Source organism: Pleurodeles waltl, chromosome 4_1 (assembly GCF_031143425.1).
Source record: "Pleurodeles waltl isolate 20211129_DDA chromosome 4_1, aPleWal1.hap1.20221129, whole genome shotgun sequence".
In the NCBI taxonomy this organism is placed as follows: Eukaryota; Metazoa; Chordata; class Amphibia; order Caudata; family Salamandridae; genus Pleurodeles; species Pleurodeles waltl.
In genome coordinates this window covers 882,106,031-882,129,861 of record NC_090442.1, presented here as the reverse complement: position 1 = coordinate 882,129,861, position 23,831 = coordinate 882,106,031, and the positions used below count along the sequence as shown (strand labels likewise).

The 23,831-nt window shown below is 42.8% G+C and overlaps 1 protein-coding gene across 1 annotated transcript in view; it reads right to left on the bottom strand.

Moving 5' to 3' along the window:
* Positions 1 to 23,831, bottom strand: part of MOV10L1 (Mov10 like RNA helicase 1) — a 933,047-nt gene that overhangs the window by 848,071 nt on the left and 61,145 nt on the right. The window contains exons 3-4 of the mRNA XM_069227566.1: positions 18,949 to 19,114; positions 11,187 to 11,299 (exon numbers count right to left, since the gene is read on the bottom strand). Of these exons, the coding sequence (XP_069083667.1) occupies positions 11,187 to 11,299; positions 18,949 to 19,114 (279 nt within the window). The remainder of the gene's footprint in view (positions 1 to 11,186; positions 11,300 to 18,948; positions 19,115 to 23,831) is intronic.

Here is a 23,831-nt window from a genome sequence, read left to right as displayed (position 1 = left end):
AGCTCCGCAAATCATGGGAGTCAACAAGAATGTCAGATGTTGTTTTAACATTTTTTACATCATTGTTTAATATCGGCAAAGCAAAACTGTTACAAGCTAAAGTTCTTGAGTTCGGAACAGAAGCCAACATCATTGATGATGGCTTTGAATATATAGGCAAAGAAGTGGAAGACAATCCCATGAACCGAACGGCTTATGCTGTGGAAACGTATTGCCTTTTCCAAATCATGTTTTATGAAGTACAACACAGCAACAAAAAAAAAAACTCTGCTACATATGATGACTGCCCAACACAGTCTATGACAAGTGCAAAAGTAGAGAGCTTGTGAGAAAAAGGCCTCTTTTTGACTTGGTCATCTCCCACTTTTTGCCTGAAATATGATGTAGTCTAGAAATTGTGGTGCCCAGGGCCTTGCTAGCCAGGTTCACTGGGTCAGAGATCTTTCCCTAAAACTGTTGGGATGCATTGGCACAAAGGTGCCACCATAAGTCCTTAGTAAATGGCACTTAGGTGCCCAGGGCAGGTGGTAGGCCCCCAAGGGCAGCAGAACTGATTATGCGGCCCTCTAAGGCCATGCATTCAAGTGCCCTGATGCAAACCTAAATTGCAAACTCGACATGGCACACTGCTTGTATGTCGGGTCCACTACATTCTTCATACAATATGGGTAACTCACCCCTCTGGCAGGCATTCCAGCCCTAAGGTAGGTTGCACCATACTGTATGTGAGGGCATAGATGCATGAACACTATGCCCCCACTGTGTCCTTGCTAAACCTTGGGTATGGTGAGTAGACAGAGCAGCCATTTTAAAACACGTGCTGGGCACTGGTCACCACGAGTTACACAGCTACATGATGGCCACTCTGAGTGCTTGGTTGTTTGGTATCAAACAACTCCGAATGATAAATCCAAATTGGTGTCAGTAATGGATTTATTACCAAATGTACCCACGGGTCACTGTAGAGGTGCCCCCCTCCAAAAGCTAATTACCCTGGCATGGTTGCTAACTGGTTCTATCCTACCTTCCACTGCCAGGCATTCAATCTAAAACCTTGAGGTGAGAGGAACTTCTCTCTGGTTTGAAGAACAAAGCCCTTCCTGGGTGGAGGTACTAACACCCCTTCCTCCCTCAGGAATGTGCACTGCACTGGAAGCAAGCTTCAAAGGGCTTACAGTCTTTAAAACTCACCCCGCAGGCCTGCTGCCCCTGTTGCAAACCCCTACGTTTGGCAGGAGCAACGGTGGGAAATTGCACAAAGGGTAGGAGAAGTGGCCCTTCCTGGCATGCACCACCCCTAAGGTGTTGCTTGCAAGGTGGACACTCCATTTAATTTTCCCCTATCTTGGATGGAAGGAAAATAGCCAATCAGGTATAGGGAAGTGACCCCTCCCCACAGGAAGTGGTCACCTAGTGGGTGTAGCCACCCTAAGGTACATGGCTCTTTAGTGGTCGTTTTAGGGGGAACCTGGTAGTGACCAAATACAGTATTTAGTGGGCATCCCTAGGCAAAAAAAAAAAAATCAAATTCAATGGACAAAAAAAGACCAGCACCAAGAAGATCCAAAGCACGAGAACTGTGGACCTGCTACAGCAAACGAAAGGTGCCAAACCCTGCCTGCTGCACACAGGACCCAACAATCACCATTAAGGAGCAGCTGGACAACTCCACAAAAGCACCAGAGGCCCTACAGGCTTTGCAAACCGCTAGAGAATTCCCTCCAGAGTGAAGGTACCACTCTAAAACTGCAAGAAACCAACAATTACAGGAAACAATGTCAGTGAACAGCCACTAACTTCCACATCAGATGCTGCAGCTAGACCAAACTACACACCGACAATCGTGAGGACAACCCCCGTCAGTGTGCCAAGTTTGGTGGCACTGTGCCCTCCAGCGGCGAAAACGTGCCAATACCCTGGATATTGGTCAGCTAATGTCAGACATCCAGAAAAACAGCCTGCAAAAAGGACCAGGAGAAAGCCCCAGTTAAGGGACTTCAGAAACACCCCGGACCTCCCACCAGAGTGCCCCCGTTGTCTTGCAAACTACCCTTGAACCAACTTCCTTCCTGCTCCTGAGGGCATCACTGCGCACAGCTCCTGGTTCACCAATTCGCTCTGCACCCGGCCGCCTTGTGCCTGCACCTAAGAACCTGCTGTGCCCTAAGGCTCCCTTGCGACCTCGACACTCCAAGGGGACCTCAAGGAACCATCCTTAAACTTACCTGTGCAGCTCTTTTCCAAGTGGTCCCCGCAGTATCCCGGTTCTAGCTCCAGAGACCTTCATCTGCTGCTCCCGCCAGAAACGTGAGACATCTGAACTTGTCAACCTTGCAACATGTGCCCACTGACGACAATGCTTTGCACTTCTCCAAGATTGTCCTAACTGCTCGACCAAGCTACCTTAAAAATGAGAACATTGGGTGATCTAGTTTTTAACCCTGTAAACCAACGTCTGGTTGCCTGGACTTATCATGTTTGTTTGTTACAAGCTATGCTCATCATATCTGAGGCTATGGAAATATTGCGCTGGAATGCTTTCTGCAACAAGAATGACAAATTAGGTTTTGCATATCGTATCTCAGAAGTGAACAAAGCACAGGGGGCACTTCAATCAAAAAGCATAATGCAAAGCTAGGCAATGTTTAATACACTCAGCTCAAAAAGCAGAAAACCAAGTTTGCAAAGTTTGACAGAAATGTCAAGAAAAATCAGAACTTTGCAAGTATTGAGGAACTGTTTTTGTGACATGATAGCTCTAGTGAAAAACTTGGTACATGCTGATCAGGAAGGTTACTGGGAGCTGCACATGAAGACTGTGTAGTCACCGATTACTGTGTTTCGCGAAATTGATTGCATAAACTATCTGATATATAGAGCCTGGTATTTGGAAAGAGTGAGGAAGCTAGAGTGGAAAACCCATACCGCTACAGAAAATTCACCCAAAGACATTTTGTGGTGAAAGACAGAGGGAAGGTTCAATGCTGTGGCTCCAGATATGACACTGGAACAGATGATCCAGAGATCACAGAAAAGCTCCAAGAGAATTGTTGGTCAGAAACGTAAAAGTGAATATGTTGCTCAATGGTAGCTAGTTTACGATGAAGTCCTTTCTATTTGCAATGTTTTCAGAGAGATGACAAATTCAAAATTAATGGCCACTCAGAGAAACTGTTCTTCACCACGAACCTGTGGGAAAGAGGGGGGAACATTTTAATAAACATTTTCATAGCCTTCTTCATTTCATGCAGCAGCAAAAAACTCATTTGAAACGACTGAGCTACACAACTGTGTGGATAACAATATAAAGACATGTCTACTAGATGTCTTGGAACATGGATCAAAACTATACACAGAAATGAAGCAGTAGAGATTTGTATTGAAAGAGAAAAAGCTGTTTGACAATCACTAAAGCTAAACCTCCCGGCTTTAATTTCCATAGTAAGGGTTTTGCCCAACCAGCCCCTACAAAACGGTTTACAAAAAAAAAAACGTATCCAAATAATAGAGAGATGGATGTAGCAAAAGAAAGGGGTGAATTCTGTTGCATGATCTTCTTCCAACAACCGCATTATTTGATGGAGATGCTGCAACAAAACCAGTGAAGCACAAACTCATATAAGAGCCAAAAAATACTTTCACCTAAAGAATTTAAATTAAAAAGGGTGTCCTCCCTGAAAACTGCTGTTGCTGTGGACTATATGTCATAACTGCGAATGGTTAAGATTTCATCCATGCAAAACTTCGGAGAGGTCCTTCAGACTCTTCTACAGATATCTAAATCAGTGTGCACCTTACTAGAACTGCACATTGTCTTTGACATTTATCTTGAATTCCTATTGGTTAATCTAGAAAGCAGTGTGCAAAAAATGTGAGAGAATCAGACGAATGTCTAGAAGTGGAACAACTGATCTTGCCTGCATTAAAAATTTGACACGTATACCTGTGCAATCTTATAAATTCTGGTCATCAACATCGAACAAGATTAACTTGGAGATGTTAACTCGCCAAAACATTGCTGATGCTTCAGTGAACACTGAATTTCCAAATACTGCAAGTGGAATAATTGTCAATGACGAGTTGGTGCCTGCAGAGATATATTAAAAAGGTACGAGCCATATTGTTAAAAAACGTAACAGCAAATTGGAGGAAGCTGACCTTCGTGTTGTGCCACATGTTTAGTGGGCTGTTCGAAATGGTTCCAAACGAGTCACTGTGTGTCATGACACAGATATTATTATTGTGCTACTTAAACTTGTTGCAATGTTCATAAGTCAAGGATTGTCACAGTTGTGGATATGTTATAGAACAGGCGACAAAAGACACTTAATCCCGCTCCATATTCTGTACAAGAAATTTGATCCAGAGGTGACCAGTGTTATTATCAAGGAACATATTCTTATGGGTGACGACACTATGAGCAAAACTGGAAGAAAGCTTGGAGCTTTAACTGCTGAACCTGTGAAGTATCTAAATGTATTTGATGGGACAGAAGTAGAATGTGACTTTAAAGACTTATAAAAATACCTGGTGAGTGTGTGGAAAATGAGTTCTGACTGTCACATATTTGACGATCTTTGGTACACTGAGTTCAAGAGGTCAGCTCTGCTAAGTGACCTTCCACTGATGTCCTATTCTGTGCATGTACACATCGGAAGATGTGTAAATGTTTTGGAATATGCATATGTAGAGAAAAATCTGTGTGAATTTGGTTGGGAAGATGTTGATGGAGTGCTAAAGTCCACAACATTTCTAAAGCCTTTACCCACAGAACTTACACGTACAAGTACTTGCAAAACCTGTGTTACAAAAGATGTACCTGTCAATATGCTCTTCACAAATATTCAACATTCAGCAAATGTACCACGAGCGATTGCCAAAACAAATAAAGTGAACAATGAAAATGTGTCTAAAAAAGGAGTGATAAACATTATTTCTTTTTCATATTATCATAACCACTGTTGATGTATACATAAAGGGATTAAAAAACATTATTAACTGATGAGGAAGATGCCATTTAGCAAATACTTAAACTTGGCATTCCCCAAATAAAGAGATGATCAACCTCAGCTTACCAACTGTTGCACATCACACTGGGGTCAGGGTTAGCAGCCTGAGATGGGAGATCTCCGTCTGATCAGGTCTGAACTAAAGGAGTAGTGTTGTTCATTTATGAAGGATAAGATTGTGATAAAAAGAGAGGGGACAGTGATCATAATGCTCTTTAATTAGATCTGGCAGAGCTAATCGTTTCTGGGAAAGGGGTAATTAAACCTAGCCTCCTGGGAAACTCCCTCCTCTCAAACAATAAAAAAAAAACTAAAATGGGAGTCCGCTGAAGCTCACCCTGATCTCATGAGACAGATTTAATTAATGTCACGTGGCATGATGGAACAAATTAACCACGCTCTATATCTAAGTGATGCCCCCAGTTTTATAGTAACAGCCCATGAGGAATTGTTTGAAAGCCTGAGGGACTTGCTCTCAAGAGAACCCAAGAAAAAAACCAAATAATAATATTATTAATGCGCACCCATGGTAGAACGCACAGTGCTAATTAGCCAAATCCTCTCTCCTGAAATCCATCAAGACGAGGGTAGTATTCCCCAGGCACGCAAAAAAAATAAAGTAACAGGAGCCCAGACTTAGGTGGGAGAATGAGGTATGGCTAAACCTGGAACGGTCAGTTAAATGGGAGATTCAAGGGCTTTTTGAGGAATCATTGCTCACAGAAGTTATTTTACAGCTTCTCCAGTAGTCTTCAATGTTCAACCACATAGGTAGATTGAGTATTTTGAGAAGTTATATTCTGACTCTGCTGTAGAAAATGGGAGAAGTGGGACAGACAGTGAGGGTACAATCAACTATCCGAGGCAATCTGAACCCCTTGAGATTGCAAGCTCACATTCCTTCAGTGCCCTAAAGTTAATCATCTCCAAAAAGGCTTCCTGCCAATTTGTATTCCTGCCAATTTGTATGCATCTGAGCCCGATATCTGGGCCCCTTATCTTAATCTTTCAAGGGCAATCTTAAAAGGAGGCCCCATACTAGAATCATAGCAGAGTGCAGAGATCATCCCAATATATAGGAAGGGGTGGCTGAATGATCCAGGTAACTACAGACCTATCAGTTTATTAGATGGGCTCCAAAAGATCTTTTACTGGCAGATTTTAGGGAAATTGACAGACTGGGCTCTTTTGAATCATATCCTTTCGGATCTCCAAGCAGGCTTCAGGCCAAAAACTAGTACACATGATCAAATACTGAGGTTCAGTATAATATAGTGGAAAACTGTAGTGCTAGGAAAAGGACACCTCTACATTGCCTTCGTAGACTTAATCAGGTTTTGACACAGTTCCGCGTAGAAAAAAGTAGGAGGTTCTGGGCAGCAAGAGAGTACCAGCAAATATCCTAGATATTCTTAAAAGACTTTATGCAAACTTCAAACAACCATGCAGGAGTCAAAATACAGAAAGAATGAGGAGTAATCTGACTCATTTAACCTCCAACACTTTTTTCCATTCATTAATGGCCTGGTCGAGGCCCTCAATTTGATTGTACGACGGAACACCGACTTTAAAAACAACTACTGTCTTAACAACGAGGTCAGAACACCGACCTCGTTCTTACTACGAATGATTTTACCACGAATGCCTTAACAACGATATTTTGTTGTAAAGGCATTCCTGATAAAAACATTACTAATAGGCACCATTCACCTTACCTCCCTCACCCCACCCCCCCCAACCCCACCCCAAAACCTAAAACCCCCTAACCCCCCACCCCAAACCAAAAACACCCCACCCCCCCACCCCACCCCAAAACCTAAAACCCCCTAACCCCCACCCCAAAACCAAAAACGCCCCACCCCCCCAACCTCACCCCAAAACCTAAAACCCCTAACCCCCACCACCTCCCCAAAACCAAAAAACGCCCCACCCCCCCAACCCCACCCCAAAACCTAAAACCCCCTGACCCCCCTCCCCAAAACCAAAAACACCCCACCCCCCAAACCCCATCACAAAACCTAAAACCCCCTAACCCCCACCCCCTCCCCAAAACCAAAAAACGCCCCACCCCCACCCCAAAACCTAAAACGCCCTAACCCCCACCCCAAAACCAAAAACACCCCACCCCCTCAACCCCACCCCAAAACCCCCTAACCCCCCACCCAAAACCAAAAACGCCCCACCCCCCAACCCCACCCCAAAACCTAAAACCCTCTAACCCCCACCCCCTCCCCAAAAACGCCCCAACCCCCAACCCCACCCCAAAACCTAAAACACCCCACCCCCACACCCCCTCCCCAAAACCTAAACCCACCACTTACCTTAGTCGACCCCTTGTCACCTGCGTCGTCCTCCTTCGCCAACTCCCTTCTTTGTACCTTAACCATGCAAGTTCATTATTCAGAACATACGTAGTTTAGGCACAAAATAACGGAGTCGTGGTTAAAAAAAAAAGCGTTGTTGCGCTTTCATTAACCACGACTTTCGTAAAAAAGAAGTCGTAAAAAAGGATGTTTCCCCCTCAATTTCCCAAACAATGACACACCTAAAATTGATTCTATTAAAATGTATACACTATCATTTGCAGATTACACTTTTCTTATCTCAAAAACTCATGCTAGCCTCCAGGCTATTTCTGCTATCCTGTAAGGAACGAGGCCTAGAGTTTATTTAAGCAACACAAACTTTATTGCGTTATACCTGCATCTCCACCATTTCTCATTATAGAATAAGAATAAAGAAGAGCTGCTGAAAATTTCTTAAAACATGCAAGTTCTTAGGTTTGCAGACTTAAAGGTATTCCAGCCCTGGAACTATTGCTTACTGCATTCTCCAGCCCCAGTATGTAGATCTGCGCAAAGGTAGCAGAATAAGGAAATTGCTAAAGTAGGGATTGAAATTGCAAGTATTCAAGCCCTACTATAGTAGTAGCCCTGGCGTAATCAGAGAGACTATGATCAGAGCTCTTCCATAATGGGATTGCTGCCATAATTTGTCACCGTACTACGTGACACCAAAGGGGCAAGTAGATTTTTTTTTTACAGGACAAGTGGATTTAGGAAGCAACCTGTCCCATGGACAAGTAGGTATTTTATTAAATTGCACATCATTGATGACTCCTTGCTGAGTTCAGAATTTGTCTACTTTTCAGAAACGTTTAGCTGTCCGGGATCAAGCATTGGTTTCACACCCATTTCTATCACTAACTGGAAGGAGACTGAAAGCATAAAAATAGTACAAAATGGGGTATGTCTGACCACTGACTTTGTGTTGCACCACAGTGCATATTAGTTGTTCAGTGTTCACCAGTTGCAGATTACATTTTCTATTCAATTTAGCTGCCTATTGGCTTTATCGTGGCATTAGACATTGCAGTTGAGCTGTGTTTTTCCACATGGTAAACTAAGCTTGTTTCCTCATATTTTCTCTTACCGAACATAATAGCATGGTAAGAAAGTACATATTTTTTGTTTTCTTCAGTGCAGGGAACAGTTTGGCCTTGGAAGGAGAGCCTTGAAAGGTTGGCCAATTTTCAATGTTTTTCCTCCAACTCTGACCTACAGTAGCCAGCATGTTTGAATATTTCCATCTGCGAGGGGAGGGCCTTTCAGAAGGCTCTTTCCATGGTTGTTTAAACTATAAAAGAGGTGGCCCTGCTCAGTAGCGAGGGAATTTCCATGACCTCTGTGTCAGGCATTCAACGTCTAATCCTGACAGACACCTGTCCCGTGAGGGTGGATATCTCTTTCTCGCAGTTGAATGGGGTCATCTTCTTGCTGGCATGAGAAAGATGAAGGAGCTTGGCAGGCCCTACGGTGATGAATTTTTACTTTATTCTTTGCTTTGCAATAATGCTATAATATAATCACATATATTTGCTGTGTACATTGCAATTGAGAATCACTTTGATATATTTTCCTTTCATTGCTGGGACCATTTTTAAACGTGTGCCTTCAATCTACTAATCTCCTTCATTTTTTAGGAACCCCGTGGTGAAGTAATAATAAATGTCTTCTTTAAACTAAGAAGTGCATTCCAGAGATTTTTGTCAGCTCGGTCATTCGTGAAAGCAAAACAATGTCCCAATAAAATGCCAAAATTATGTTGAAAAAAGTAGTTTTACTATTAGTCTGGCTGTTCCTAAAAGCTGGGAAGATGGTGATTTTAGCACCGCAAACCCTTTGTTGATGCGATTTTCAGGGGAAAAAGAACACAAGCTTTCTTCTGCAGCCCTTTTTAGCCCCCATTTTGTTTTTTTAAACAACATTTTAGCTGTATTTTTGATAATTTCTAGGTCTCCTCCAGGGGAACCCACAATCTCTGGGAGATGTTGGAAAAATATGGTGCAAATTTGGCGTGGGTAGTTTATGTGGACAAAAAGGTATGAGGGCCTAAGCACGAACTGCCCCAAATTACCAAAAAAAGGGTTGGTACCGGAGGGGGAAAAGGCCTGGCAGCGAAGGGGTTAATGAAAGGAAGTTAGTATGTCTTCCACCATAGCTATATAGTTTACATTGTGCCAGAAAACAGTACAGCATCAACTAAGTACAAAGTACAGTCAAATTACAAACCATTATTACGGGTTTTACAGTATTTGTGGAATTTTCCTCCACAGACCGAAAATACCAGAAACACAATTAAGGGATAAGTTCGAATTACAAAAAGACACCAATGAAAACAAGAAAAGAGAGGAAACAAACAACCTGCAATGTCCCAAATCTTCACCAGACCAGTCAATTTATAATTCCAGTGCATCAAAGCACATACTGTAGACTGGTGTCTTCCACCCATAATCGCGAGCTACTAGTAGCTCGCCCGCACCCTCTGAGTAACTTGTGGTGTTGCAGATTCACTGGCAAGGATGTCATTCCTGTTTCAAGTTAAAGTAGCACCCAGGACCGTGGCTCTGCAAGGTTTATAGCTCCTAAAATTCCTCTTTGTGACTCAGGTTGGAACTTGGATTGTGGAGGGTCGATTCTTTCACCAGCATTTGCCTCCGCATCTTCACTGAGCTAATTTTAAAAAAATAAAAAAAATAATATGGGAAAGTGTTTAATTTTATGTTAACGGGAGGGCACCTACCAGCCACTGGGAGCAAGATGTAATTTTTCAAATCTGCAACCTTTAAACGGGAGAAAATGAAAATAAAGACATCTAACTTTAAATTCCTCCCATTAAATATAAAATAAAACTTTTCTTAATGCAACTGTGTCACATATGAGTATAGGCACTGGCTCTCGCACACCGGTACACACATTTCCCATTCATATACATGTTCAGACTTATAGTCACAGACCATGCAGTCACTGACACATGGCAGTCTCCCCCACAGTATTCCTTCAATTCACTTTTAAGACAGACCAGGAAGTTAATGTGTTGCTGAAGGTGAAATGCAGCCCCTATAACTAACTAAACCAAAGACCTCCTTGTGGTTGACAAATTTGCAGAATCGATTAGATCTACCTGCACCAGTTATAAGGCTTTGCAGCTAGGCTTTCTTGTCTGTACAAGCTTAGTAAGATTTTATACCTAACAATGTGCTCTGTAGACCTATGATTGAAGGGATCCCTTTGGAAGAGTGTGTCAGGACGGTCCGTTGCTCTTACTAAGGAAATAGTTATCAATAATGCAGCAAGTGCAGTGACACTGGGACCTGTGACATGAGGGACACTGCACGTGACTGCTTTCTACCAGGGGGAAGAGGGGCTCCTTTTCCTTGCTTGCATCATGGTCATTTGCTAGCTTGCATAGAAAAGGTCATTCACAATGGCACTTTGGGGATACCAAGTCTTGAATTATTTTTATTAGATCCGCTTGAAACTTGAGTTGACCAACTGTGTGAAAAATCTTACAAATATCTAGTTTCAGCTCTAAAAATACACTCCTGCATCAGAAACATTATTTCCATTACGTTATCATTAATTGAAAGGTTTTAAAGTACAGTGTCAACCCAAATTCAGCTTTGTGTTTCAATAAATTGTGTTTAAACCAATGTATCTAGCTGGATGGAAATTATCCTCCTGCAGGGATGTGCTTGGCCTGAGTAGCTCATGCTAATACTCAATTAACACTCACAATAGAAAAGGTTGGAGACTACTGCAATGGGACCAAGTAGGAATGTCTTCATTAACTTTTAAGAGTGTGTGGCGCTTGTCAAGCATAAGTGATAAAAGATACCTTGTCAACTTTCTTGTACCTCAGTGGTTTCACTGAGCATGCCTCACTGCTCCAGTTTGTAGGGTTTATAAAATATTCTGCTTGGACCCAATCCCCTTTGTAAGGCACATACCCTATAACAAATTGAACAAAAAGAAAATTAATCACAGTATTGGAACAAACTCATTTCACTTACTAACAAATCTGTATTTCTTTACCAGGGTCTATGTAATCAAAGTTATTAAACCTTAAACAAATAGGTTGACAATACCAGGAGTACGTACAATGATGCTTGAGGCTTGTGGTTTCTCTCTGTATTTTAAGAACTTGGGTGATAACCATGCACTTTTAAATGCAAAATGCTGCCATTCCTATTATGCAGGTCCACACAACCAAGTCTATTTATGAAGGCCATGGCCCATGCATGCCCCATCAATGTGCCACATGTGCGTGGCACCACAGCCTGAGCTGTGCTTGGCTGAACTGCCTGATAAAGAAAAAGTACCCCGATCCAATATGCAGGCAGCTGACTGTGTTTACCCCAGACATCAAGACATGGATTGCGGCCTCATGACTAGGCGTACATTCACTTCAAACGTGCACAGTAAGGAACTTGCTGGCACTGTAGTAAGCTTGAACTAACGTATACAATTTAACATGCTATAACTAAGCCCCTGCATTATGACAGCCAATTCACTGACTGTGATGAGCTAATCTTCCTAACCCCTTCTGTGCCCAGGATGAAATGGTTACGTCCTGAGGCACAGTGCTCATGTGCCCAGGACATAACCATTACGTCTTGGGCACAGAGCCCAGAGGGAGCGCTAGTGTTCCCTCTGTGGGGTACCCCCCCCCCCCCCAAGGCAGGGGTGGAAGGGGAAGGCCTTCCCCTTCCACCCCCGACCCCCCAAACCCCTGGAGACGTTATCACAGAGGCCTCCTCCCATCACGCTGGAAGCTCATGGAAGAGAAATGCAAAGCATTTCTCTTCTGATCACGTGGAGGAGGCCGGAGAGGCTTCAAAGGGAAGGAAATGAATTCCCTTTGAAGTCTCAAAGAGCGTTTTAGCAGCCGGATTGCAAGCAATACGCTGCTAAAACGCCCACTAGACAGTAGGGATTTTATTTTTATTTTTTACAGGAAATTGGCATGAGGGAGCGACCCCTTGGGCAAGGGTCGCTCCCGGGGGGGGGAGGGGGGTGGGGGCCTTTTTTTTTAGCCCTTTTCTGTCCCGGCACTGGGGGCAGATCGGACTATTATTAGGCCGATCTGCCCCCAGGGATAATTGTTGTTTTTTTGTTGATTTAAAAAAAAAAAAAATTTAAGAGGTGGGGAGCGACCCCTTAGGCAAGGGTCACTACCCTATGGGGCAAATTATATTTAGGCCATTTCTGCCCCCCTGCGGGGCAGATAGGCCTATTTTTATGAGGCCAATCTTTCCCCAAGGGGGACAGAAACCACTAGACACCAGGGAGTTTGTTTTTTCACGCAAGGGTCTTTCCCCTGGGGGGCAAATTTATTTTAGGCCGATCTGCCCCAAAGGGGGGCAGAAACCACTAGGCACCGGGGATTTTTTGTTGTTGTTGTTTTACAGATGGAGAGCGACCCCTTAGGCAAGGGTCGCTCCCCTGGAGGGGCAAATTGTATTTAGACCATTTCATCCCCCCTTGGGGGCAGATCGGCCGATTTTAGGTCATTCTGCCCCCAAGGGGGGCAGAAACAACTAGGCACCAGGTTTTATTTTTTTGCGGCAATGTCACGCAAGGGGAGCAACCCATTAGGCAAGGGTCGCTCTCCTGGGGGGCAAATTGTATTTAGACCATTTCTGCCCCCCTTGGGGGCTGATCGGCTGATTTTAGGCCAATCTGCCCCCATGGGGGCAGAAACCACTTAGGCACCAGGGATTGGTGTGTGTGTATGCGTGTGTTTTCTTTAGGGGGGCAGCCCCTTGGGTAAGGGTCACTCCCCATGGCACATTACTGTTGGCCATATCTGCCCCCCATTGGGGGCAGACGGGCCTATTTTTGGAAGGCCCATCTGCCCCCAAGGGGGGGGGGGGGGGGCAGAAAGCCCACCAGAGGCCAGGTAAGTTTTTTTTTCAAAAATAAGAGGGTGGCCATACCCCCCACCCCAAATAAATGGGGCCAAAGTTGTTCTGCCCACCATTGGGCAGATGGGGCAATTACCCCTGATCCACACCCCGGTGGGGCAGAAAGTCTACTAGATGCCAGGGAATTAAAACAAATTTGGAGTGGTGGCTACCAACCAGTATGGGGCTGGTTACGCCCCCACCTCAACTGAAGGGGGTAACAGTCTTTCACCTCTCCCCGCACTCTAAAACATCTTATCCCACAGCAAACAAGAAGACATTTGATTATTTTGGGTTTTAGTTTTACATTTGGGCCATGAGAACTTGGCTTACTCTCAAAATCGTCCCACTTGGAATGGTGAGGGCTGTACTTTATGGACTTTGGGACTCTGCCATGTAGAAAAATCCACAAGACCTAGACACATCTGAAAACTAAACATCTGGGTGATTCCAGGGTGGTGTGTTTCACATGCAGCCCGCACCATTTTTGTACCCACAATCCCCTGCAAACCTCCAACTTTGCTGGAAATCACAAATTTTTCCCACGTTTTTGTGATGGAACCTTCCAGAATCTGCAGGAATCCACAAAATTCCTACCACCCAGCATTGTCTCATCTATACTGATAAAAATTCTGCTGCACTTGTCAGCCTAAAAAAGTTTTCTTTGCAAACTGCCCTTTAGGACCCCTTTTTTTCCCCCTCAATATCAACATGTTTTTGGCTCTTCCCTTTCACAAGCACTTGGCCCACCTACACAAATGAGGTATCATTTTTACCGGGAGACTGAGGGGAACATTGGGTGGTATGAAATGTGTCCCAGTGCGGTGATCCCACACAGAAATGTGGGACAAATTAGATTATTTAGCTAAATTTTAGGTTTGCTGAGGATTCTGGGTAAGAAAACATTGGGGGATCAACGCAAGTCACACCTCACTGGACTCCCTCGGGTGTCTAGTTTTCAGAAATGTCTGGGTTTAGTAGGTTTCCCTAGAAGGCTGCTGAGCCCAGGACCAAAAACGCAGGTGCCCCCCTGCAAAAACAGGTAGTTTTGTATTTGATAATTTTGATGTGTCCAGATAGTGTTTTGGGGCATTTCCGTTTGTGGGCGCTACGCCTACCCACACAAGTGAGGTACCATTTTTATCGGGAGACTTGGGGGAACGCTGGGTGGAAGGAAATTTGTGGCTCCTCTCAGATTCTAGAACTTTCTGTCACCGAAATGAGAGGGAAAAGGTGTTTTTTTTGGTCACATTTTGAGGTTTGCAAAGGATTCTGGGTAACAGAACCTGGTCAGAGCCCTACAAGTCACCCCATCTTCGATTCCCCAAGGTGTCTAGTTTTCAAAAATGCGCTGGTTTGCTTGGTTTCCCCAGGTTCCGGCTCAGCTAGAGGCCAAAATCCACAGGTAGGCACTTTGTAAAAAAAACACCTCTGTTTTCTGTGAAAAAATGTGATGTGTCCATGTTGTGATTTGGGCCATTTCCTTCCGTGGGCGCTAGGCCTACCCACACAAGTGAGGTACCATTTTTTTTTCGGGAGACTTGGGGGAACACAGAATAGCAAAACAAGTGTTATTGCCCCTTGTCTTGCTCTACATTTTTTCCTTCCAAATGTAAGGCAGTGTGTAAAAAAAGACGTCTATTTGAGAAATGCCCTGTAATTCACATGCTAGTATGGGCACCCCGGAATTCAGAGATGTTCAAATAACCACTGCTTCTCAACACCTTATCTTGTGGCCAATTTGAAAAATACAAAGGTTTTCTTGATACCTTTTTTTCACTTTTTATATTTCAGCAAAGGAATTGCTGTATTCCCGGTATAGAATAAAAACCCATTGCAAGGTGCAGTTCATTTATTGGCTCTGGGTACCTAGAGTTCTTGATGAACCTACAAGCCCTATATATCCCCGTAACCAGAAGAGTCAAGCTGACTTAACGGTATATTGCTTTCAAAAGTCTGACATCGCAGGAAAAAGTTACAGAGTAAAACGTGGAGAAAAACTGCTGTTTTTTTCAACTCAATTTCAATATTTTTTTATTTCAGCTGTTATTTTCAGTAGGAAACACATGTAGGATGTACACAAATGACCCCTTGCTAAATTCAGAATGTTGTCTACTTCTCAGAAATGTTTAGCTTTCTGGGATCCAGCATTGATTTCTCACCCATTTTGGTCACTAACTGGAAGGCGGCTGAAAGCAGGAAAAATAGTAAAAATGGGGGATGTCCCAGTAAAATTGTCAAATTTCCATTGAAAAATTGGGTTTTCCAATTCAAGTCTGCCTGTTCCTGAAAGCTGGGAAGATGGTGATCTTGCCACCGCAAACCCTTTGTTGATGCCATTTTCAGGGAAAAAACCACAAGCTGCCTTCTGCAGCCCTTTTTTCCCATTAAAAAAAAAAAAAAAAGAATCCACTGTATTTTGGCTAATTTCTTGGTCTCCTTCAGGGGAACCCACAAAGTCTGGGCACCTCTAGAATCCCTAGGATGTTGGAAAAAAAGGACGCAAATTTGGCGTGGGTAGCTTATGTGAACAAAATGTTATGAGGGCCTAAGCGTGAACTGCCCCAAATAGCCAAAAAAAGGCTCGGCACAGGAGGGGGAAAAGGCCTGGCAGCAAAGGAGCTAAGGTGCATGTTGCATATTACTTTGTTAACTATGGTGAGCTCACGTTTTAAAAGAATAGAAGTGAGGGCAGATAAAGCATTCTGAAGAACATAGTTCAATAAGCTCAAAGAAAAATTTACTTTTCTAAGACATTAAGTATCAAAGTCTTGTAAAATCAGGGTGACCAGCATCCTGGATTTGCCCTCAGAGTTCAAGTTTTTCAATATCTGTCCCAGCAAATTTCAGTAAATTTAGCCCATGTCCTGTTTTTTACAGATGGTCGACTCATTTCTGAGGAAGACACATTTGTATGTGTCTTCCAACGCATAATTAATGAGCAGCCCCTACAGAGAGCAATGTAGATATAGCAGACGACAGTCAGCGTTGAAATCTTGCCGTAATTGCCTTTATTGCCTGTCTGTCCATCTGTGTTTTCTGTTAGTGAGCACTGTCAATTAAGCTATTCTGTAACCCTGACAAAAAAATGTAGTCCTCCTTCTGTTTGTGTAATATCCCGTTTTTTGTTTTTCAAGATCTAGTTACCCGATGTGGTATAATCATACATTTGGTGGTGGTTATCAGATGTAGCAAGACACATGCCTACATAAGCAGACCAGGTTCGAACCTGTACAGTTAGTGACAGAGGCTGTTCTTGTTTAAGACTGAAGCTCAGAGTATGCAGATTTTATTGGGTCAAGAGGTGAGGCTGAGGAGGTCAGATGAAAGTGTCAGGTGTCCACTTGGAATGCTTATAAGTGGCTTCCAGTAAACATCAACCTTCTGACTTTGAAGCAGGAATAGATTTTGTTCTTCTAGAGTGAAGGTATCAATTTAGAAGTGACCCTTTTGAAAATTACGCAAGAGGCTGGAAAACTGATCAGAAAGCAGACAAGACAGCATCTTGTCTCAACATCTGAAGCAAGACAAATTAGATGAGGTCCTTCATTATTTTAATATATGGCGGCATCTGGAAGAGTATTGTCTCTTGCATGTCACTGCCCTTGCATGACTATGATTACTCTCGCAGAGCACTCTGATCCAGCAAGCTGAAAAGATTACCAGGGTCTCCTCCTGGTTGCAGCTCACCCGGTTTACCCCTAGTGCCAAAACATTCCCTCCATTACTTACACGCTTCCCTGCCAAAAGCCTGGTGCTCTTTAATCCACCAACTTTAGGTATGGCAGTACTTACATAGGATTGCAAACTTTACTCCACCAGTCCCCCTCCACCTAGATGGGAATGAAAACTCACTCGTCTACTGGCCCAGTCAGACCTAATGCTCCTATACCTTGGCAAGTGGGCTCTTTAATCCCCCAAGTGCCACTCCAGCCAAAGCCTTTGGGGGGATGCACTTCAGATCACTCTGCTCACCTGTTTCTCTAAAGCTCTGTCTAAGCATCTGTGCTTAAAACATTTTCCAAAGAGGACAGTGTAGGCTGATAAAGAGGATGAGGGAGTTAGCTATGTTGCAAAAAAGCTACTGCTGCAAAGAAAGACCAGACCTGTTTCAAATCGATGTACAATTTAAAATCCATCACTATAAATCAGTAAAACAAGGTTTGGATTGATGTCTAACATAATACCTATTGTGTCATACGGTAGTTTGACCACTTCTCGAAATTCTTATTGAGGACATGCACTCCTACAAGCGGCGGTTCCTCCGCTATGGTGGAGGAGCGTCCCCTCCCACACCGCCAGCAGCAGCAGAAAAACGTTAAAAAAAAAAAAAAAAAGGATAATAAACAATGCTTATTACCGTTGTATTTTTAAAGGGGCAGGGCCATGGGGGATGACAGGCACTGGGGCATTCTCAGAACACCCAATCACACATGCGCACTGACCTCTCTCCAACCAGGCACTGTGTTGCCGGGTTGGGGACAGCAGGCCCAGGTTCCTAGTCTGTCTGGGAGCGCAAAGCCCAGGCGCTTAGGCCAATCCTAAAGCTGCTCTCATGCATGAGAGCAGAACTAGGATTGGCCGCAGGGCAGGCTGGGAGTCTGTGCCTGGGACCCTGCAGGCCAGCGGAGACCCGAGGAGTGGTGTCGCAGCAGGTTCAAGATAAGTTTTTTTTTTTTGTATTTATTTTGTTCTACCCCACCCCTATCCCCCACCCGACACTTTGCCCCGGTGCCAGCCGCGACTGACTCCTACACGGACTAAGGGTTGGATTACATAAACTGTATTTTATCCGGTCCAAAATTCTGCAGTGGTCAAGTTGTTAGTATTGCTCTTAACCAACATGCATATTAAAAGCGCCAATTTAAACCAGGTACAAATTTTTAGTGTGTAATCTGGGAAGAGTTGTACATCCCTAAATCTGTATACAATTACTTATTTTTATGCTAAATTGTGACTCTTCTTTTAACTTATGCAATATATACATTTTCTGCCGTTATTTCGAAAAAAAGAGCCAGTGTTCAGAATGCAAATAAAGATCTGTATGCAGAAATCAGACTTATGAAATGGCAAGCTAAAGAGTACTACTTAGCCCAAAATGTGTGTATATATATATATATATATATATATATATATATATATATATATTTATTTATTTATTTTTAATAGTACTTTTTCAGCTTTTGTTATTAGAACCAATTGTGAGCATATACAAGACAGAAACAACAAGGCAAGAAACCATCTCTTCAGCATTTAGCACCGGGTGAAAAAGACAGACTACAATTAACTTTACAGGTTTGTATTTTTAATACTTGAGGTATCAAAACTATTTGTAAATCTTGCTTTCTACTTTTGTATAGGTTTTCTCTTCAATATTGTTCCACTGCTAATCCCAATATGAATATATTTCACAGCAACTTGCTTCATCTTAACGATTTTCATACTGGGGAGATGTAATAGGGATCACTACCGTTCCAAAGGAAAGGCTATATAAATCTAAACTTTATTTCTACATATTAGTGTAAAGGGCTGTTTTTAATAATACAAGGACGCTGGCAACAAATTAACCATGAATGATGTAGTATTGGAGCTGATGAACTTTTAGTTGAGGTCCAGAGCTACAGAAGTTACCAGTATCACTGGAGTTATGAACATTCAAAACCATAAGAAAGCTAAATTTAAGCCACACATTACCTTCACATACGTCGCTCATTGAGAAGCTGGTTGTCTGATTAATATAACCGCCAATTTTCGTGCAGGCAGTAACATTGCCAATCATAACCTTAACATTTTGATCCCAAACATTTGGCATCTCAGGATTGCTGCTATCCTCTTCCCATTTGTCGTGGGCCTTTTCCACCTAATAAAAAGAGAGGCCTCTGTTATTCCAAGAGCTGCAGACCTTTACTTGACTTAAGGGGAAAGGAATCATTTGGAAAAATACATTGACAAGGCAAATAAGTTTACTTCTGTAAAACACAGGTAAAGTTTGAATGTATGAAAGAGATGGAATGAGATTTTTATGCTTTATAGTTGTATGTTATTAAAACAAGAAACATTTGAGGTAAGTAACCACCAGGCAAGACCAGCGAGTGAAGGGAATATCTATTGTAAATAATCACTCTTTTGATGCACTTCTTTATGATGGAAGTGCACATAGACTTGTACACGTCTTTGAAAGAAAAGCAACAACTATGGAGTTAACAGTGATTACATTCATTATAATTCCCCTCGGCTTGAGTATGTACAGCACAGAATGAGTCTGCACTGATGCCCGCCACTATGCATCAACAGATCATAAGCATATTATGTTGACACTTTAGGAGGTTATGGTGGTTTCAGAAAATGCAGCTTTGTGCCTTGTTACCCCACATTTTTCAGAATTTTTCTGCTAGTTTTTAGACTCTGCACACTGGGGCAGTGCCCTCCAGGTCCCAGTGTATGTTCTCAGACAATTAAGGCCATAGTAAATGGTGCAGAAAATACACCTAAGGGATAGAAAGTTACAATGTCACCTGTGGTTTACAGCACCTACTGTGCCACCCACTAGCGTGACAAGGAAAACATAGCTTCAGGCCTACCAATGTAGTCTGACTGCTGCAGTTTAAACGTGCAGCCCAACCTGTAAAAACATAACCATTTTAATAGGGTAAAACCTTATTTTTAAACATTAGTCACATCTGTGTGAGCCTTGTAGCCTGCATAGTATTTAAAAATGGGACATTAGTAATTTATTGCTGCCATGGCCCTACAGTGATAAGCTCCAAAAATCTGCTTCACTGTGAAAGGTCCCAGCTGTCTTATGAAAAAACTTGAGTAGGGATTAAAATAATAATACTGCTAAATCACGTTTGGGATCAGCTTGAAAAATAATTCAATCACTATCTTTAATATTCAATAAAAGCCCAATTAAATAGTGAAGTCGGACTAAGTTACCTTTTCCCTGTCTGAAGTTCCTGGAGGCTAACTTACATTAGCTCTCGGGAAACAGTCTAATTTATTGACCTTATTGAGGTGTGAGAATAGAGAAGGGACAATGGCCTAGGAGAGGGGAGGTGTTTTCTAACCTGGCAGGGAGATCGGTTTGGGTGGCCCAGGAAGGTAATTAACTTCAAAAGGAAAGGTCCAGATTTTGTTCCCCTCCTGTTTCTTCTCTGGGAGGGAGACCTCTGAATCCGAGGCTTCAAGGAACGCCCGATACCAAACAGAATTTTTTTTATGAACCAAACCAATTAATAGCCTCTCCTCCCAGTAGTTCTTAATACCCCCTCCTCTTGAAGGGAAGCCACCCAACTCAATAACTGCAGATATTTGAACTTGGAAGGCCTATAATCTGTTAGCTCCCCAAGCCTAAACCAGGATAGCACCCTGGAATCCTCCATAATTTGTCCCCATCTCATTATACCCTTTAATGGAAGAGCCAGTTTATCGAAAAGGAATTCCGGAGTACCAGGAGATTCCCAAATCGTGCCCAAAAACTGTAATAATGAATACCTAATATTTGCTGAGCCAGCCACCAGACTCTAGCAGCATCCTTAAGAAGCTTCCAACAATTTAAAATAAATAAATTGGGATGACCAAACTTATACAAGAAAAAACTACCGGCTGCTGGAAACTCTTGAGTCATTGCGCCCCACAAAGAAGTATATTCAGAACTGTCACAAAGTAAAATCCAAACATTCTTCAAATGAAAAGCCAGATAATCTTTATAAAAATCTGGAGCCGCAATCCCTCCTTTACCCTTAGGCCTACACAACTTTTGCCAAGCAATCCTGACCCCTCTGGAGGACCATACTAATGAGGTTAGGTCTGCTTGTATCTTTTTAAACCAGCTCTTCTTAAATTCCAGAGGGATAGCATTGAAAAAAATGTAAATTTGGGAAGGATAATCATTTTGAGGACATTAACTCTCCCTATAAAAGATCGAGGAAGCCCAGCCCAGGTCTTAAGCAAAGCACGAGTCTCCTTACAAAGCTTTTCAAAATTAAAGCTCGCCAAATCGTTCATGTCAGGAATGACTTGAACCCCCAAGTATCTAATCTGCTGCTTAACTAAAGGGCTATTATAGGTGGTGTTCCAGCACAATATTTCAGTTTTCACAGGGTTAACAGAATAGCCAGAGAATTCACCAAAATCTTTTAAGCATTGCAGAATTCTAGGAAAAACATGTGTCAAATGATGAGTGTAAATCTTAAAATATTCCGCAGACAAAGCTACCTTTTTTTCCCAACCCAAACACTTAAAAGGGGGTATATCTATGTCTGCTCTAATTGTCACAGCCAATAGGCTCAATGTATAAATCAAAGAGAAGGGGAGACAGGGGACAACCCTGACGCATCCCTCTCTCAATACTAAATCTAGGGGAAATCCTGTCATTTATCAAGATACCAGCAAACTGATCCTTATATATGGACTGAATAGTCCCAATAAATTTAGAACCCAACTTAAAACCCTGCATAACGCATTGCAAAAAGCGCCAATTAACGCGATCAAAAGCTTTGGCGGCGTCAAAGGTAGGGACTGATAAGGGAACTTTTTGGGAAACCGCCAGGTCCACCGAACCCAGCAAATCATGAGTTAGCTCATGCAATTGTATACTTCTAACAAATCCCTTCTGATCCGCGTGTATCAATTTACAGATCACATCCTGAAGCCTTTTAGACAAAATATGGGTGTAAATCTTATAATCCGAATTCAACAGGGAAATTGGCCTATATGACCTGCAAGAGACTGGATCTTTCCCTGGCTTCAGAAGGAGACTAATAACCGCCTCATCCCAGGATTTGGGCATAGCAGCCCCTTCCTGTCAGAGAAGATTAAACAAGTCTGTCAAGAATGGAATTAACTCCTCACATAAATTACAATATAATTTGTTAGGCATACCATCAGGCCCTGGAGCCTTCGCTTTCTTTAAATTCTGAATTGCTACCTGCACTTCCTCACAATCTATTTCCCTGACCAATTGTATCTGATCCTCCTCTGATAACTGAGGGAGATGAAGGGCATCCAGATAAGCTCTTGTAGACGATTCGGAAAAGTGCAGGTCTTCAGTATAGAGGTTCTGAAAAAAACCTATGAATGCCTCCTCTATCTCAGCTTCAGTTGTAGCTAAGGCTCCAGTAACCTCTGATCTAATGGAAGAAACTAAATTCCTGGAGCGATCTGTTTTCGTCTTCCAAGCTAAAGGCTTCCCACAACCTTCCGCATACTCATAGTGAGCAAACCTGCTGCATTCCCACGACCTTCTGATTTTCTTCTCAAGATATAGCCCCAAATCCATTGTAGCCCTCTCCAACTGAGCATTCAACTCTTAGGGTGGCCTCCTGCAAGCTCTAGTTGCTTAAGCCGATTCTTGTCTTCCCGATAATACCAAGTGGCCAAAGTGACTAACCTGCCTCTAATAAATGCTTTGTAAGCATCCCACTGTGACTGCAGTGTAGTAGATCGATAATTAAGTTAAAATAATTCTCTAGTGTCCCTCCTCAGGCCCTCTACTATCAATGCGTCCAAGAAAAGAGCACAATTAATTGTCCACCTAGGAATAGATGGAAAAATATTAAGAACCACCTGCATTTTTACAGCTGAATTGTCCGAGAGATGTGCCGGTGCGTGGGGTACTGATCTCACCATATCCCTCAACTGTTGCTGTAATAATAATAAAAAATAACTTAAAAAAAAGCGATCCTGGAGCAATGGCCATACTTTTTGTTATTAAATATAAACCGCAGTCCTACCCCACCCTTCTGATGCCAAATGTCTATCAGGCCAAGATCTAGCCTTCCTTGTTTTATGCACGACCGAGTTTTGGGTGAATTCACAGTAGGTCTTATCGTAGATTTATCTAAAATTGGGTCTTATAAAATGTTAAAGTCCCCACCAACTACAATTGGGTACTTAGCAGCCAGAAGATGGCTATAGAGATCTTGGAATGGTGCGGGTCGTCAATATTAGGCCCATAATACCCAGCAATGGTGAACCAAACCCCATATAGGGCGGCCTCCACATTCAACCACCTACCTTTAGAATCCTTTTTGACATTTGCAACTTTCATAGTGACCGACTTCTTAAAGAGAATTGCCACCCCTTCACAACACAAGATTGATTAGTACATGCACAGAAACCCACCCAATTCAGATGTTTAAGATACTCTTTCCATTCTGGTTCTAATAGGTGAGTTTCCTGTAAAATAATCACCTCCTCTTCTATCCCTTTAAAAAACTCAAAACTTCTCCTCCTCCTCCTCCTCCTCTCTGGAACCCGCAGGCTGTTAACATTCCAAGATAAAAATGTCATCAACACCTTATTTTGACTAGCCATTAATCAAAGAGGGGACCAGATTAAAAAAAAAAAAAGAAACATCGTGGCCGTGAAAAATAGCACAAAATCCCTCACATAGCCACATACCATTCTTGAGGACTTTAAAAAAAAAACTGCATATTCCCCCAACCCCCCTCCATACCACATTCCTAGTGCAGGCAACCCACCAACCAACAAAACCAGTAAACCTCATCCACCCACCACCAACGGGGAACCCTCCCATGCCTTCTGATTATGTGAATATAACCACCCAAATGAGC